The sequence below is a fragment of the Aotus nancymaae genome, unplaced genomic scaffold, assembly GCF_030222135.1.
Source record: "Aotus nancymaae isolate 86718 unplaced genomic scaffold, 86718_ANA_hifiasm-v0.15.2.pri h1tg000006l, whole genome shotgun sequence".
NCBI lineage: Eukaryota > Metazoa > Chordata > Mammalia > Primates > Aotidae > Aotus > Aotus nancymaae.
In genome coordinates this window covers 69,740,744-69,754,093 of record NW_026988417.1, presented here as the reverse complement: position 1 = coordinate 69,754,093, position 13,350 = coordinate 69,740,744, and the positions used below count along the sequence as shown (strand labels likewise).

The 13,350-nt window shown below is 44.1% G+C and overlaps 1 protein-coding gene across 2 annotated transcripts in view; it reads right to left on the bottom strand.

Annotated features, from left to right (window-relative positions):
- SHROOM3 (shroom family member 3) overlaps positions 1 to 13,350 on the bottom strand; it is a 199,288-nt gene that overhangs the window by 36,956 nt on the left and 148,982 nt on the right. For both annotated transcript variants that reach the window (XM_012446997.3, XM_012446996.2), the window contains 2 exons: positions 8,455 to 11,638; positions 2,048 to 2,121 (listed from right to left, as the gene is read on the bottom strand). In XM_012446997.3, coding sequence (XP_012302420.2) covers positions 2,048 to 2,121; positions 8,455 to 11,638 — 3,258 coding nt within the window. The remainder of the gene's footprint in view (positions 1 to 2,047; positions 2,122 to 8,454; positions 11,639 to 13,350) is intronic.

Sequence of the window (13,350 nt, the reverse complement as noted above, 5' to 3'; positions counted from 1 at the left end):
ACATTTCACTATTGTCCACAGTTGATGTGACTCTTATCTTCTTACTATGATTAACAGAGTGACTATGGTAAAAGACCATGCAAACCTTTAGGAAAAAAAAAAGAGTGTTATACTTTTTTGTGTCTTCTTGGTTGTAATGGTTAGAAAAACAAACTGCAAGCAGAATTTTTAGTATTCAAAATTCATAGCACGATCTGTGATCAAGCCCCGCCCACATTTTCCTGTTGGCTGCTTCTGTAGTGATACTTTCCATGCCTGTGCTTTTCCCCAGGACAGCTAAGAATTACATGTCCTGAAATTATCAATATCCTTTTTAGCAAGCACTATGCATGTAGCTGCACCTATGCTAATGTCAACTGCCAAAGAACAGGACAAGCACTTCAGTTATTCAGTGGTATGTGATACTTGTCATATTTATTCTTTTGGCATTTTTACAGCTCATAAAGCTTTTTTTTTTTCTTTTAACACAGAACTAATTTTGTTGAGGAAGGTGTTTTCCCTGCTAAAATTGCTACCTGTGTTTCTCAGATTGTCAATACTGCCACTGAGCCAGCCAGCCTCCTCCCCCTTCACCTGTCACCTTCAATTACTTTTTTACTTTCCAACTTTTATTTTAGGTTCAAGGAGTACATGTGCAGGTTTGTTACACGAGTAAATTGCATGTTGCCAGGGTTTAGTGTACAGATAATTTTGTCACCCAAATAGGCATAGTACCTGATAGGTAGTTTTTCAATCCTCACCATCCTCCTACCCTCTGCCCTCAAAGAGGCGCCAGTGTCTATTGTTCCCTTCTTTGTGTCCATGTGTACTCAGTGCTTAGCTCCCACTTGTAAATGAGAGCATGCAGTATTTGGTTTTTTGATCCTGTGTTCATTTGCTTAGGATACTGGCCTTCAGCTCCATCCATGTTGCTGCAAAGGACAGATCTTGTTCTTTTTTTACCTTTGCCCATTTTTAAATAGGGTTATTTGATTTTCTGTTGTTTAGTCCCACATTTGATTTCAGACCAATTTTCTTTAGCAGTGCTCTAGTTTATTGAGTTTTCCCTTGTTTCTAGCTTTTAATTAATACACCCAAACTAACCAAAGTCCTCAGCCTCACCTTGAATATTTTCCTCCTTGTCAACACAGCTACAGGAGCAAGAGCATATAAACGTGGAAGGCTGATGTTGGCCGGAAAGCAGGTCATTAATACCTACTTTCTGAACATGTTGGCTGCTTCTACTTGACAGTATTAGGTTGAGTTATTAAGAAGATGAATGTAGAAACGATGATTGAATAAAATATAAGAAAAATTAAGGAAATGGCTTAAAAACATGGAAAGGAGTAGGTAGGGTGTAGGTTTATCATTAGTAATAATAGATTATAGTAGATAACTCTGTAATGCTGCATTAAAACTACATACAGGGTACATGGTTCAGAGAAAACCCTTTTTGGAAATTTCTACTTATTAAGTCCCATGTGAACAGTTCAAAATTTTTAAATTAAAAAAAAAAGTTTCCATTATATTTTCTACCTAGGATATATGATTTTGATGGCATTTAAAAAAAAAAAAAGACTTTCCTCTGCTTTCTATCCCCACATGTATAAAATTATGATTTTGAGCTTTATTTTTCACCTCCAATGCTTCCAGTTTGTCTTCCTCTGTGAAGCTGTTCATGAAATGCCCATTCTTCCCTAGCACTATAGTCACCAGATGTGATGCTTTGCACACAGAGCTGGAAGAGATCAGCCCACACAGGAGGCCCTGTTTGTGAGCACCATGGGACATGCCTGAGAAAAGTGTCTCCATTAATTATTCTGTTGTCAAACTGGCTAGAAGTCAACCTTGTCCTCAACAGCACATGTTCAAAACCTATTTTGAACAAGTGTCATTCCTAAAAAAAATCATTTATAAATGGAAAGTAAAAAGTTCTCCATGGCCTAGACAAACCAAAAAAGCAGGCGACACTGTAAGATATCACATTTCAATTTCCTGTAGAAAGGAACAAGAGTAGTTTTACACCAGCAGCATTCATACGCAGAGGGCATCAAGTACACATACATACCTAGATCCAGGGCCAGCCAAATAACATGGATCCTTGACAAGACCAAAGCCATTTTCTTCCCTCAAAAGCACATCCTTGAAACACAAGAAAGGCACAGCATTACTACCAATAAACAGGTGTTTAAATTTACCAAGGGGGTGGAGGTAAAAAGGAGAAGGAACATTTATTTCCTGGCAACCTACTACTGTCAGGCCACATGGTGGTACTCTTACATAAGCCCACAGCATTGATGCAGGAGATAAACCAAGGATTTAAAAAAAAAAAAAAAAAGTGGCAGAGTCAGAATTTGAGCTTCAGTCTGTCTCACCAGGTTCCTCCTCTAGCAAGGATGTTTCCTAAGTAAGAGAAGTCTACCAATTATCTACAGAGTTAAAAACAACTGCTAAACTTGAAAGATGATAAGGAAGACAATGAATTCAATGGGCCAAACTTTTCAAATGGCAATAGGGAAATATGAGAGATGACAGGAAAAGGATAAGCCATTACATTGTGCAAAAATTTCAAATGTTCTTAGTTACAATTAGTGAAGATATGAATTTGGATTGTAATCAGGTTGCAATACATTCTGGGAAAAATTTGACTCACATGCGAGATCAATAACCCTGGGGACTTTTCAGGGGTAGTTTTTGTTTCTGTTTTAATGAGGGTATATACTAGTGTCCTGAAAGGGTTGTCAGTTTTTGATAGTATACAATTTGGTCCCTGTAATCAGGTCCATGATGAAGATAATGATGTTGCCATTTATGATAATACATTCAACTCCAAATTATTTATGATGACAGCAGACAGGCAAAAAACAGAAAATCCATATATAATCTCCAACTTAATTTTAGTAATTTATTTTGCCATTTAACCCTGCTCAAAGGGTTAACCACTCTTCACCCCGTGCCTCATTGTTTTTGTCCAGTGGCTGAGAAACTAGTAAGCAATGAAAAGGGTTAAAGGTGGTAGCAGGCAGAAGAAACAAACCCCTGAACATTATTCATAATTGCAGCTACCTCTACTGGGTATTTACTGCGTGCCAGACACTCTGCTAAGTATTCTGTAGGCCTGGAATATTAGGCACTTTACTTTTTTTTTTTTTTTTTTTTTTTGGTAACTTAAATCTTTACAACAATTGGAAGCAGGGTCTGTAATTGCAGCTCGGCAAGGTGACATATCATGCCCACAGTTAATTAAGTGGAGAAACTAGGATTCAAGCCATAATATCTTCAAAGCCCAAGGTCTTGCCATGGAATCTTTATCGGTTGAATGGCAGCTGGGCTGGATGCACGCAATCAGACTTAAACGGTTTGAGAAAAATGAATTCCATGTGTTCTGATTCACTCAAATATCACTGTAGGGAATGAGAATTCCTGTTCTCCATGAAACTTTATGTTCCTTTAAAAGTCTTTTCCCACCACTTTTCCCTCTGTTGACATGAATGTGCCACATAGTCAACAATTAATTGGAAAAGCCTAGGTCCCATGTGAACTCCCAACCCAGTAAAGTATAAATATATATTCATAACCTATTACAGCCTTTGCATTTCAGTTTGACAATGAATCTAACTTCTGTATTCATATGATTTGGCCCCTAGAATATCAAGCTTAAAATGATATTTATGTGGATGTGGATAAAATAAAGGAATTAGACCCAGCAATAAACTATTGAGTGAATTCTCTGAATCTGCTGTCAATCAAAATACCACTTGGACAAAGGAATATATCTTCCCAAGCTCATACAAGCCCAAGGAGGATAAATTCCTGTTGCATTTTCTTGCTTTAATTTGAGCATATATTCACTGTCAAAGAAGACTATTTACTGTAAACTGGTAGGAAGTACAAAGTACATATTAATGGCAATTATAGGAAAAAAAACAGTGGCTATGGGAAAAACACTAGGCATAGAATTATACCAACTTGTTAAGTGTCTAATTTGTTTTTGTTAATTATCTCAAAATTGACTTAAAAATACACCAGTTCTTAGCATACTTAATAATGTAAATCTGAAGTCTACTGAATCTCAATTCTCGTTTTGGGTTCCAAATTAGTTATATCTCAATATGTCTGTTGCTGACGAAACATGAAGACAACAATATTCACCTACTTTAGAATATTAGTTTCAAGTAACTACTAAAAATAATTAGAAATCCTTATGAAAAATCTTATGTGAAAGTACAGTTATGTGTCACTTAACAACAGGGATATGTTCTGAGAAATGCATCATTGTGCAAACATCATACAGTGTGCTTACAGAAACAGATGACACAGACTATTACATCCCTAGGCTATATGGTATAGGCCTATTGCTCACAGGCTACAAACCTGTACAGCATGTTACTGTACTGAATACTGTAGACAGTTGCAACACAATAATATGTATTTTTGTATCTAAACATGGAGAAGGTACAATAAAAGTACGGTATTATAATCTGGGACCACTGTCGCATATGTGGTCCATCCTTGACCATTTAAGACACGTGACTGAAACAGTTATCAATAAATGTTAAAATGAAATAAATTCATTGGCTGATATTTTCAGATATAGGACATTTAATTCTTGCCTCTCTTTCCCCATTCTCAGCCTCTTATTATTCAAGGAGAGGTCATGGTATAGTCTGAAAGTCAGCCAAGACTTAAAAGACTCTGCAGTCAGACAGTATGAGGTCAAAACCCCACTCCCTTCTACCTTGGGCAAATTTTGTACCCTCTCTGTGACTTGGTTCATTCTTCTGTAACTTAGAGATAATAATAGTATTTACCTCACTGCACAAATGTGAAGACTAATTTTATTTTATTTTTTGAGACAGAGTCTTGCTCTGTTGCCCAGGCTGGAGGGCAGTGGCGTGATCTCAGTTCACGGCAACCTCTACCTCCTGAGTTCAAGCAATTCTCACACCTCAGCCTCCCAAGTAGCTGGGACTACCAGTGCACACCACTATGCCTGGCCAATTTTTGTGTTTTTAGTAGAGACAGGGTTTTGCCATGTTGGCCACGCAGGTCTCGAACTCCTGTCCTCAAGCAATCTACCCAAGGTGGCTGAGCCACTGCACCCAGCCAAGACTAATTTTATACTTAAAAAAACACAGTACAAGGACTGGCAAACAGCAAAAATTTGATTACTGTTAGCTATTTGTATCTTTACATTTTGTGGAAAGTTGATTCTATTTTGTATAATCTTGAATGCATGCTTGTGAAAGGGTGCTAAAAAAGTTGCATCCCACAGAATCAAGCCTATATCTAACATTGTGGTTCTATGCATTGAGCAATTTCCTCAGCAATTAAATAATGTTTGTCATACATCTCACAGTGTGTATGTTACACATCACACATGAAGGTCCCTGAAAATACTGTGAGAACCAGAGAAATCTCTCACTTAGCATCTGGGGAAAAAATCCCCACCAGTAATCTGATTTCTCCAAGGGTTTCTCTTTATAGGCTCCACTATGTTTTATATCTATGCATGAACAAGTATACATTTCTGTCTCTAAGGCAGAAATGTTGGATATCTTTCTGTAGCTTTGCAGGTCCTACCCACTTTTAACCTTGGTTAAGTTTTCCAAGGTCTCACAGAAAGAAGGTGGAAACAGGCAAGAGTCTGATGTGCACTTAAGCTCCATCGCTAATATTTATTTGTCCTGCAATGAAGAGGAATTAAAGGAGAGGAAAATGGAAGGCTGCATGTTTCAGGGAGGATCTGAAGCTGGCTGAGGAGAGGCCAGACCTGTCAAATACATGAGAAGATCTCAGGCTACTAGTAGTTCAAAATGGAAGCCTCCTGCAGTCACTATTTCAGGCCAGAGATGGATCAACTGTCATACACAGAGGAACTGATTTCCATGATGACTGTTTTTGGAGGCAGAAAATGGCCTCACTAATGAGTATTTTGAAAAAAAGCTAAATCCTTTTCAAAAACTTGTAAAATCCTGCCCTGTCAACATCTGACTGGTAAGAACAAGCAGCATTTGTTGGGGACAGCATCAACTAAGCCAGCAGCAGAAACATACTCCACATTTTGGTTTTAACTCAGGCAGACAGTCTCTACAAGGTCACTTAACTTGTCAGAATTCTCTAAAGCAAGGATAAAAAAAATAATTGATTAAAAAAACCTTCCCAAAAGCTTACTGATAATGTTCTTAGAATTTATTCAAATAGGAAAAAATATATACAATAACCACAATAGTTATGTGATGAGAGTAACTTTGTTTTATTTTTAACTCATCATAACTACAAATAAGGCAGATGATGAGAAGGATGCAAGGAGCGGACCACCTTGCTATGTGATGCTTCTCCAGTCAGCTAAGGTCTGGCTGCTGTGCAGGAGACCGGGAGAGGGAGGAAGCTCAAGAACGGGGTTCTGGCACAGTGACAATATAGGAGATGATGCATTGTTCAGAATTTTCAGAATTTGTTGAAGCAAAGTAGTATGAAAGAAGTATTTCATTTGGAAATATTTCCCCCTCTGCCTTTACATTCCCCAAATTAATTAATATCTAAATATGGCATTCCCTTTATGAAAAGGGTGCCCCAAGTACTGTTCTGTATTCACTTGTCTTTCTAAAAAGTTTTCCAAATAATACAAAGTATTTAATTGGGATTTAGAGAAATCTCTTCACTTCTCTCAACACCCATTGTTTTACTTTTATTTCTTTATCGACCAGGGTTAAGAAATATTTTTGGGAAAAGACAAAATAACATTAATAGCCATTCAACCAATTCTCTAAGACAGAATAACAATATCTAATGCGGAATAAACAATAACGATTTGGTTTTCACCTAAGAGTTTCTATTTTCCTTAAAACACAGGGAGAGAAGTGAAGAAGGGAGACAAGTGAAGAAGACTGCTATATAGTTAAGTTGCTAAAGTCCATCAAGCTAGATGAAATTGAGTGTTACATATGTAGATTTTAAATGTGTGTTAGTGGTAGAATACGGAGTGGGAATTAGCTCTGTTCATTCTGAAGGCAGGAAAAGGCTACTGAAGGCTTATGGGAAGTTGCCTCTACATTTCTGGAGGGCTTATACCGGGAGAAAATATTTCTGTATAATTCTAAACAGAAAACACCTGGGAGGGGACTTTCTCTCAGAAGGGTGTGGGTCTGTGTGTGTGTGCATTAGAAAGAGTGCAGCAAACTTCTCAGCCAGTAACTGCTGAATCTTTCTTTGTCTGAACTGGTTTTCAATCAATGCATGCCCTCTCCCCTAATCTCTTGTCATCATGTCCATCTTTTACATCCTGGCCCAAAATCCCATTTCCCTTCAGGAGAAGCAGTTGCTACTCAGATCACCTCAGAATTAATTACTTTCCTCTCCATAGCATATTATTGATCACCATTCCCAAAGCATTCACTAGTCCTATTAGAGTTATTTATATATAAGGTCATATTCCTTAATTGTGAACTCCAGAAAGGCAAGAGCCTTATTTTTTTTCCTTTGTGTATCCTCCGCTGCTATAACACAGTATTTTTCATATGACACATGCTCTACAGATGCTTCCTGAATGGCTGACTTCTCTGAAAGGGAAAACAGCATTATCTGAGAGGGGCAGTAGAGCAGAGTTCTTCCTCCCCTGTACTAACAGGTATGGGATTCCTATCATTTTCTTTGGTGGGAAGGGAAGCATGAGGCAGGCCACTGATCTCCAGTGGAAGTGAAGCCTGAGGATAGGCTAAGAATTAGGGAAATTAATAGGATCCTAGGAGTCAGAATGCTCAGCTTCTATTCCTAGCACTGCTTGAAATTTTCAGCAGAAAGTATTTTATAATCCTTGCAGCATTTAGTGCCTTTACTACAAAATCCTTTCCCTCCTCACCAGGACAATGCCCAGAAAGAGCTCAGATAGGAGTCCGAGAGACAGGGGTCTGACATGTATAATACACTGTACTGCACAGGATTATCACGAGGATTAAATGAAATAATAAATGTAGATTACACATAGCTCAGGACCTGCCACACACACAGCTGAGGGCCAGGAATTCAATAACCAATGATTATCAATGTCAATAATTCTAGCTACTTTGCAGATGCAAAGTCCAATAGAAACAGAAAGAGCGTAAAGTTAAAACCTTTAAAATACTCAGACCCAGGCTCTAATCCATATAAAAAAAAAGCAAAAAGCGAAAAAGATAATCCCTAATTTTTCCTAACCTTGCATTTTTGCATTGAGAGGTGGTGACTTCCTAAAATGGAGATATATATAAATCTATATAACAATATAGGTAATCTATATATCTATTTCTTTGTAAGGAAGCCAGGTATGGACACTGAAAAACTCAACTCATGAAAACAAATGCTACTTTTCTGTATTCACAAGAAAAACTGAACTGGGAGAGGGGCTGAGAGGGTGAGGGATTTGGGAGGCCCACTAAAGCTTCCAGGGAGGGAGGGAGGGACAGTCCGAGGTCAAGACTTGCTGGTTGCACTTACCTGGCGCTTGTCTGCGGTGGCGGGAGATGACCTGGACCTCACATGGACAGGGACAGCGAGGACATCCGAGCGTTCCAGCAGGTCCTCTGCCGACATGGACTTCCCGGCCCTGGCCCCCCAGGAGGGTAGCTCCCTGGGGGTCTCATCTACCTTCTGGGTGTCGCTTGTTCCACCGTTTGCTCCACTGAGCAGCTCCCTTGGGACCTGGAGGTCCCCGCGTCGCCTTTCCCCGAGGCGGCGGCCACCGGCGAAGGAGCTGCTGCGATCTCGTGGAGCCTGCGGGGTTTCTGCAACAGTGGCCGGCAGGAGCGTGGCCTCCCTGCGGGGCTGCAGGCTGGGCTCCCGCAGCGAGCTCAGGCTGGAGGCCGAGGCGAGGCCGGGGCCTTCTGGCGCCGCGGGGCCGGGCTGGAGGTATGTGCTCTGGGCGCGCTCGCGCAGTGGCCCAGGCTCCTGGAGGCCACAGCCGATGGCGGATGCGGGCCACTTGCCAGTCTTGCGCTGGATGTAGTCGGCCAGGGCGCTCTGCTGGAACTGCTTCAGCTCGGGCCCCGACAGGCTGAGCGTGGAGCAGGTCTTGCCATCACGCTCAAAGAGGCGGCGCCGGTCGGCTACGCTGCTCTCCGGGAAGCACATCCCCTTCCTCTGGGTGCCCAGGGGTGCCGGGTCGGCTTCCTCCGCGACCCCCACCTCGTTCATCTTCTCGGGCTCCGAGTAGGAGCGCTTCTTCTGCTCGGGGGTCAGGCGCCGGCGAGCCCCTCTCCGGGCGGCAGGGGGCGCGGGCCTGGCCAGGTCGCCCTCTGCGGGGGTCACGCTGTGCCGCTCCCGGGGCGTGTGCGGGGAGGCGGAGGCCGGCGCCTCGGGGCTTCGCAGCCCCACGTGGGCCGAAGAGGGCCGTGGCCGCCAGGGCCTCGACGCCGTAGGCGCCCCCAGCTCCAGGTCCCGGCGTCGAAAGGAAGTGGCCCCCAAAACGCGGGACTGTGCGTCCTTGATGCTGTTCCGGTAGGCGCGGCTGAAGGGGGCATCCAGCAGGGGCGACTCGGGTGAGCCGGGCCTGTCTCGCCACACGGCCTCCCTCTCTGGCTCGCTGGAGAGCTGGAAGGTGCTCTGGCTGCGGAGGAGGCGAGTGTCCGGCCTCTGGGAGCCGCGGCCGCTGTTCACTGCTCCTCCGCTCGGCTGCTGACCACAGGGCTGCCAGCAGGCCTCCTCCAGCTTTGGCTCCCTGTTTTTGAAGTGCTGCTCCCCATTGCCTAGGGCTTCCGCTGACTCAGAGAAATGCATATGGGCTTTTGTCTCCTCAAAGTCATTCCCAGAAGTACTGGAAGTTGAGACGGTCCTGCGGGGCCTATAGTTGTGACCAAAACCAGGGCCGCCCACACTCGGTCTCTGGCTCCCTTGCTCTCGCTGCTCGAACTTGGAGACCTTCTCCAGCACCGAGCAGTGGGGCTTCCCGTACTGAAAGCCTTGAAGAGCCGAGGTGCTGCCTGGGCCGGGCCCCCTCCGGCCGAGACTGGATGTGTGCGGGTGCGAGGGGGAGGGCGGCTCTTCAGGCCTTGGGTCTGCGCTGTGGAAAGAGGCCGAGACACCGGTCCTCCCCTCGGGCCGTGGGTAGGAAACATGTCCGTCCAGATGGCTCCCAAAGTCAGGAGCAGCTTTCCTCCCAGGGTCTTCCGCCTTGGTGTTGACTGCATAGGTGGGCCTGCCCCCACCATAACTCTCCTGGGCTCCCCGCCCTAGCTCCAGGCTGCTGTGTCTTTTGAGACTCTCAGGAATGTTCTGGAGAGATGAGAAGGCTGACTTGGTCTTGCCAAAGTTGCCTGATAGACTCTGGCCTAGGCCTTCTCTCTCCAGCCTCCTCCAGAGGTTGGCATTGTGGTCTTCCTGGAAATCGCCTTCCCAGGGCTCTGAGAGCCTAGAAGATCTCTTGTCTTCACCAGCTTGCCAGGCCTGGGCCTGAGGGCATTTGAGGCTGTGGGGATGAGAAGATGGTTTGTTGCTGTGGGTGCTCTTTCTCTCATTGGGATGTGGGCTGTTGCCTTGGGGAGGTGTGAGATGTCTCTTCAGGGAGGCATCCTCCTCATTTTCAGGCACTGAAGAAAAATGGACTTTGGAGGGGACATACTTGGCTGTAGCTTCCGGTTTCTTCTCTACTGGAGACAGCAAGTCATGTTCTAAGGGCTGGCAGAAGGCAAACGCAGGCCTGCTAGATCCATTCTGGTTCCCATTCTCATCAATGGTAGCCATCTTGTTGCACGCTCCCTGAGCGGCTATGTATCCACTCTCCTTGGCCAGTGCAGGGTAGAGAGTCCCGTTGCTACTCACAGAAGGCTGGGGCACCTGGGCAAAGTGTGGTTCCAGGGAAGGTACCGGGTAGATGCTGGTCGGCAGCAGAGGTTGGCCAGGTTGGGCCTTCTGGGTATAATTATGCTTGGGCTTCACTGGGGGGCTGTTCTCTGGACTCTTCTCCAGCACAGTATGCAGCTGCTCCTCTATGAATGGAGACTTCAGGGAGCCTAAAGAGTTTGCCTGAAGCCGGCAGAGCCGTTTCTGATCAAGGCTAGACCAGGAGCTGGGCCGCTCACGGTGCCGAAATGCTGCATAACTATCACTCCGAGCTGGAGGCAGGGGTGCACCCACTTTAGGAGGAAGGTTGTCAGTGGCAGTCTCCAAGGAACTGGGGCACTCCTGGCTCCAGGATGGGGGTGGCACTCCCTTGCCTCGAGGAATATTAGACCATTTATCATAGCCCTGACCATCTGCTGAGGCTCGGGCCTCCCTACCTTGAAGCAGCAGGGCTGAAGAGTTCACCTCATACTCCGCTGAGACTCCCCTCCGGGTGTCATAGACTGTCTTCACATAGCGAATATCTGCCTGCCTCATCCCTTCGAGGAGGCCACCTCGAGCAGAAGTTGTGTCCATGGAGCCTGAACGCTCCCGGCCAGAGATGCCAGGGGGTGGATACTCTAGGATGCTAGAACTCGTGGAGAAAGAGCTGTAGGCCGAGTCTCTCTTGTTATGGAAGTGGCTGAGCTGGTCAATGCTGCCAGTGGACTTGGCAGGGGAAAGATGGCAGGGTAGGTATGCCCCACTGGGCTCCAGGCTCTCCATGCTCCCCTGGGAGCTGCACTGGTCAGGGCTCCGCCTTAGATAGGCATGGTCATAGTTGGAGAGATCACTGGTAGAGGAGCTGGAAGAAAGGGAGACAAAGCAGTTAGCATCGCCAAGCTGTTATCATTTAGTAGGTTTACAGGCACAGGACCCAGCTTATAAATGTTCTCTAGTGCAAGAGGCTTGGTCTTTGGAAGGGTGGGTAAAAAGGGCCATATTTGGGCCTTGCTCAGCCTCCTGGTGTGTCGTCGCTAGGAGTAACTGCCCAACACTCTAACCTATGTGCCTCCAATTAATCACCCAAGCTAGCAAGGAGAGGAACAAGGAGCTCAGAGGAAGCCACGTGGCCTTTGGGCGCAGGCAGTATTTTTTATGTGATTTGCTGCATGCTGGAAATGACATTTTGCATGCGCCAAGAAATGACAGAGGTGGAAGAGTGATTGAGACTGAAATTGTGTGTCCACTGTGGTTGTTTGTGGAAAGATGAGAAAAGCTTAGTAAGAGAACAGGCACGTGAAGGAGACTTTGTGTACACATGTATATTTTTTAGTTAATATCTTTCCTTTTTATGGAATTGAAGGATACACCCTGGCAATCTTCCTGGAATCTCAACTGTACTAGAAACAATTTGTTTGTGGTGAGAAAGCTAAACACAAAGCTGAATGACAGAAATTAGAGTCAGAAAAAGCTCATGAGAGGCAAAGAGAAGGGAAAGAGGGAAGGAGAGAAAAGCTTTACAGGAAGGCGTAATCACAGGGGCTCTTGGGTGCTGGGATTCTACCACCTGTGGATGACTTCCAAAAGCCTAAGCAAAGCCTCCTCATACATTTAGGAGGGCAAGAGCTTCTCATTTACAAGCTCCTCTAGATGGTTTTCAGACCCTGTCTGGAGAAGAGGGAAAAGACTATCAATCATGGCATTGTACAGCCCAGAAAGTTGTCTCAAAATAAAATTACTTATAAACTCAAAATATATATATTTTTAAAAACCACTTAAAACTCAACAATAAGAAAGCAACCTGATTTTAAAACTGGCCAAAGACATCCTAAAAAAATATACAGATGGCAAATAAGCAAATGAAAAGTCTGTCATCATAAGTCACTAGGAAATTACAAAGTAAAACAATAAGATACTGGGGAACGTGTTCTCAGGACCTCCTGAGGGCTGTTCCATAGGCAAAACCCAGAAGCAAACGAAAAAAACAAAAACACACACACACAAAAACAGGATATTTGGTATTTGACAACACCAAATGCTGGTGAGGATGTGGGGCAAGAGAAACTCTCATTCATTGCAGGTGGTAATGCAAAACGGCACAGCCACTTTTAAAAGACAGTTTGGCAATTTCTTACTAAATTAAACATACTCTTACCATATGAACCAGTGGTCACATTCCTTGGCATTTATCCAAAGGAGCTGAAAACTCATGTCCACATAAAAACCCACACGTGGATATTTACAGCAGTTTTATTCATAATTGCCAAAACACGGAAGCAAGAAGGCTGTTCTGCAGTAGGTGAGTAAACTGTGGTATATCTACACAATGGAATATTATTCATTACTAAAAAAAAAAAAAAGAGTTGTCAAGCCATGTAAAAATATGAAGGAAACTAAAATGCATTTTATTAGGTGAAAGAAACCAGTCTGAAAAGGCTACAAACCATATGATTCCAATTACATGGCTGACATTCTGGAAAAAGGAAAACAATGGAGACAATAGAACGATCAATGGTGGCCGGGTGTGGTGGCTCATGCCACCCAGCACTTTGGGAGGCCGAGACAGGCAGATCA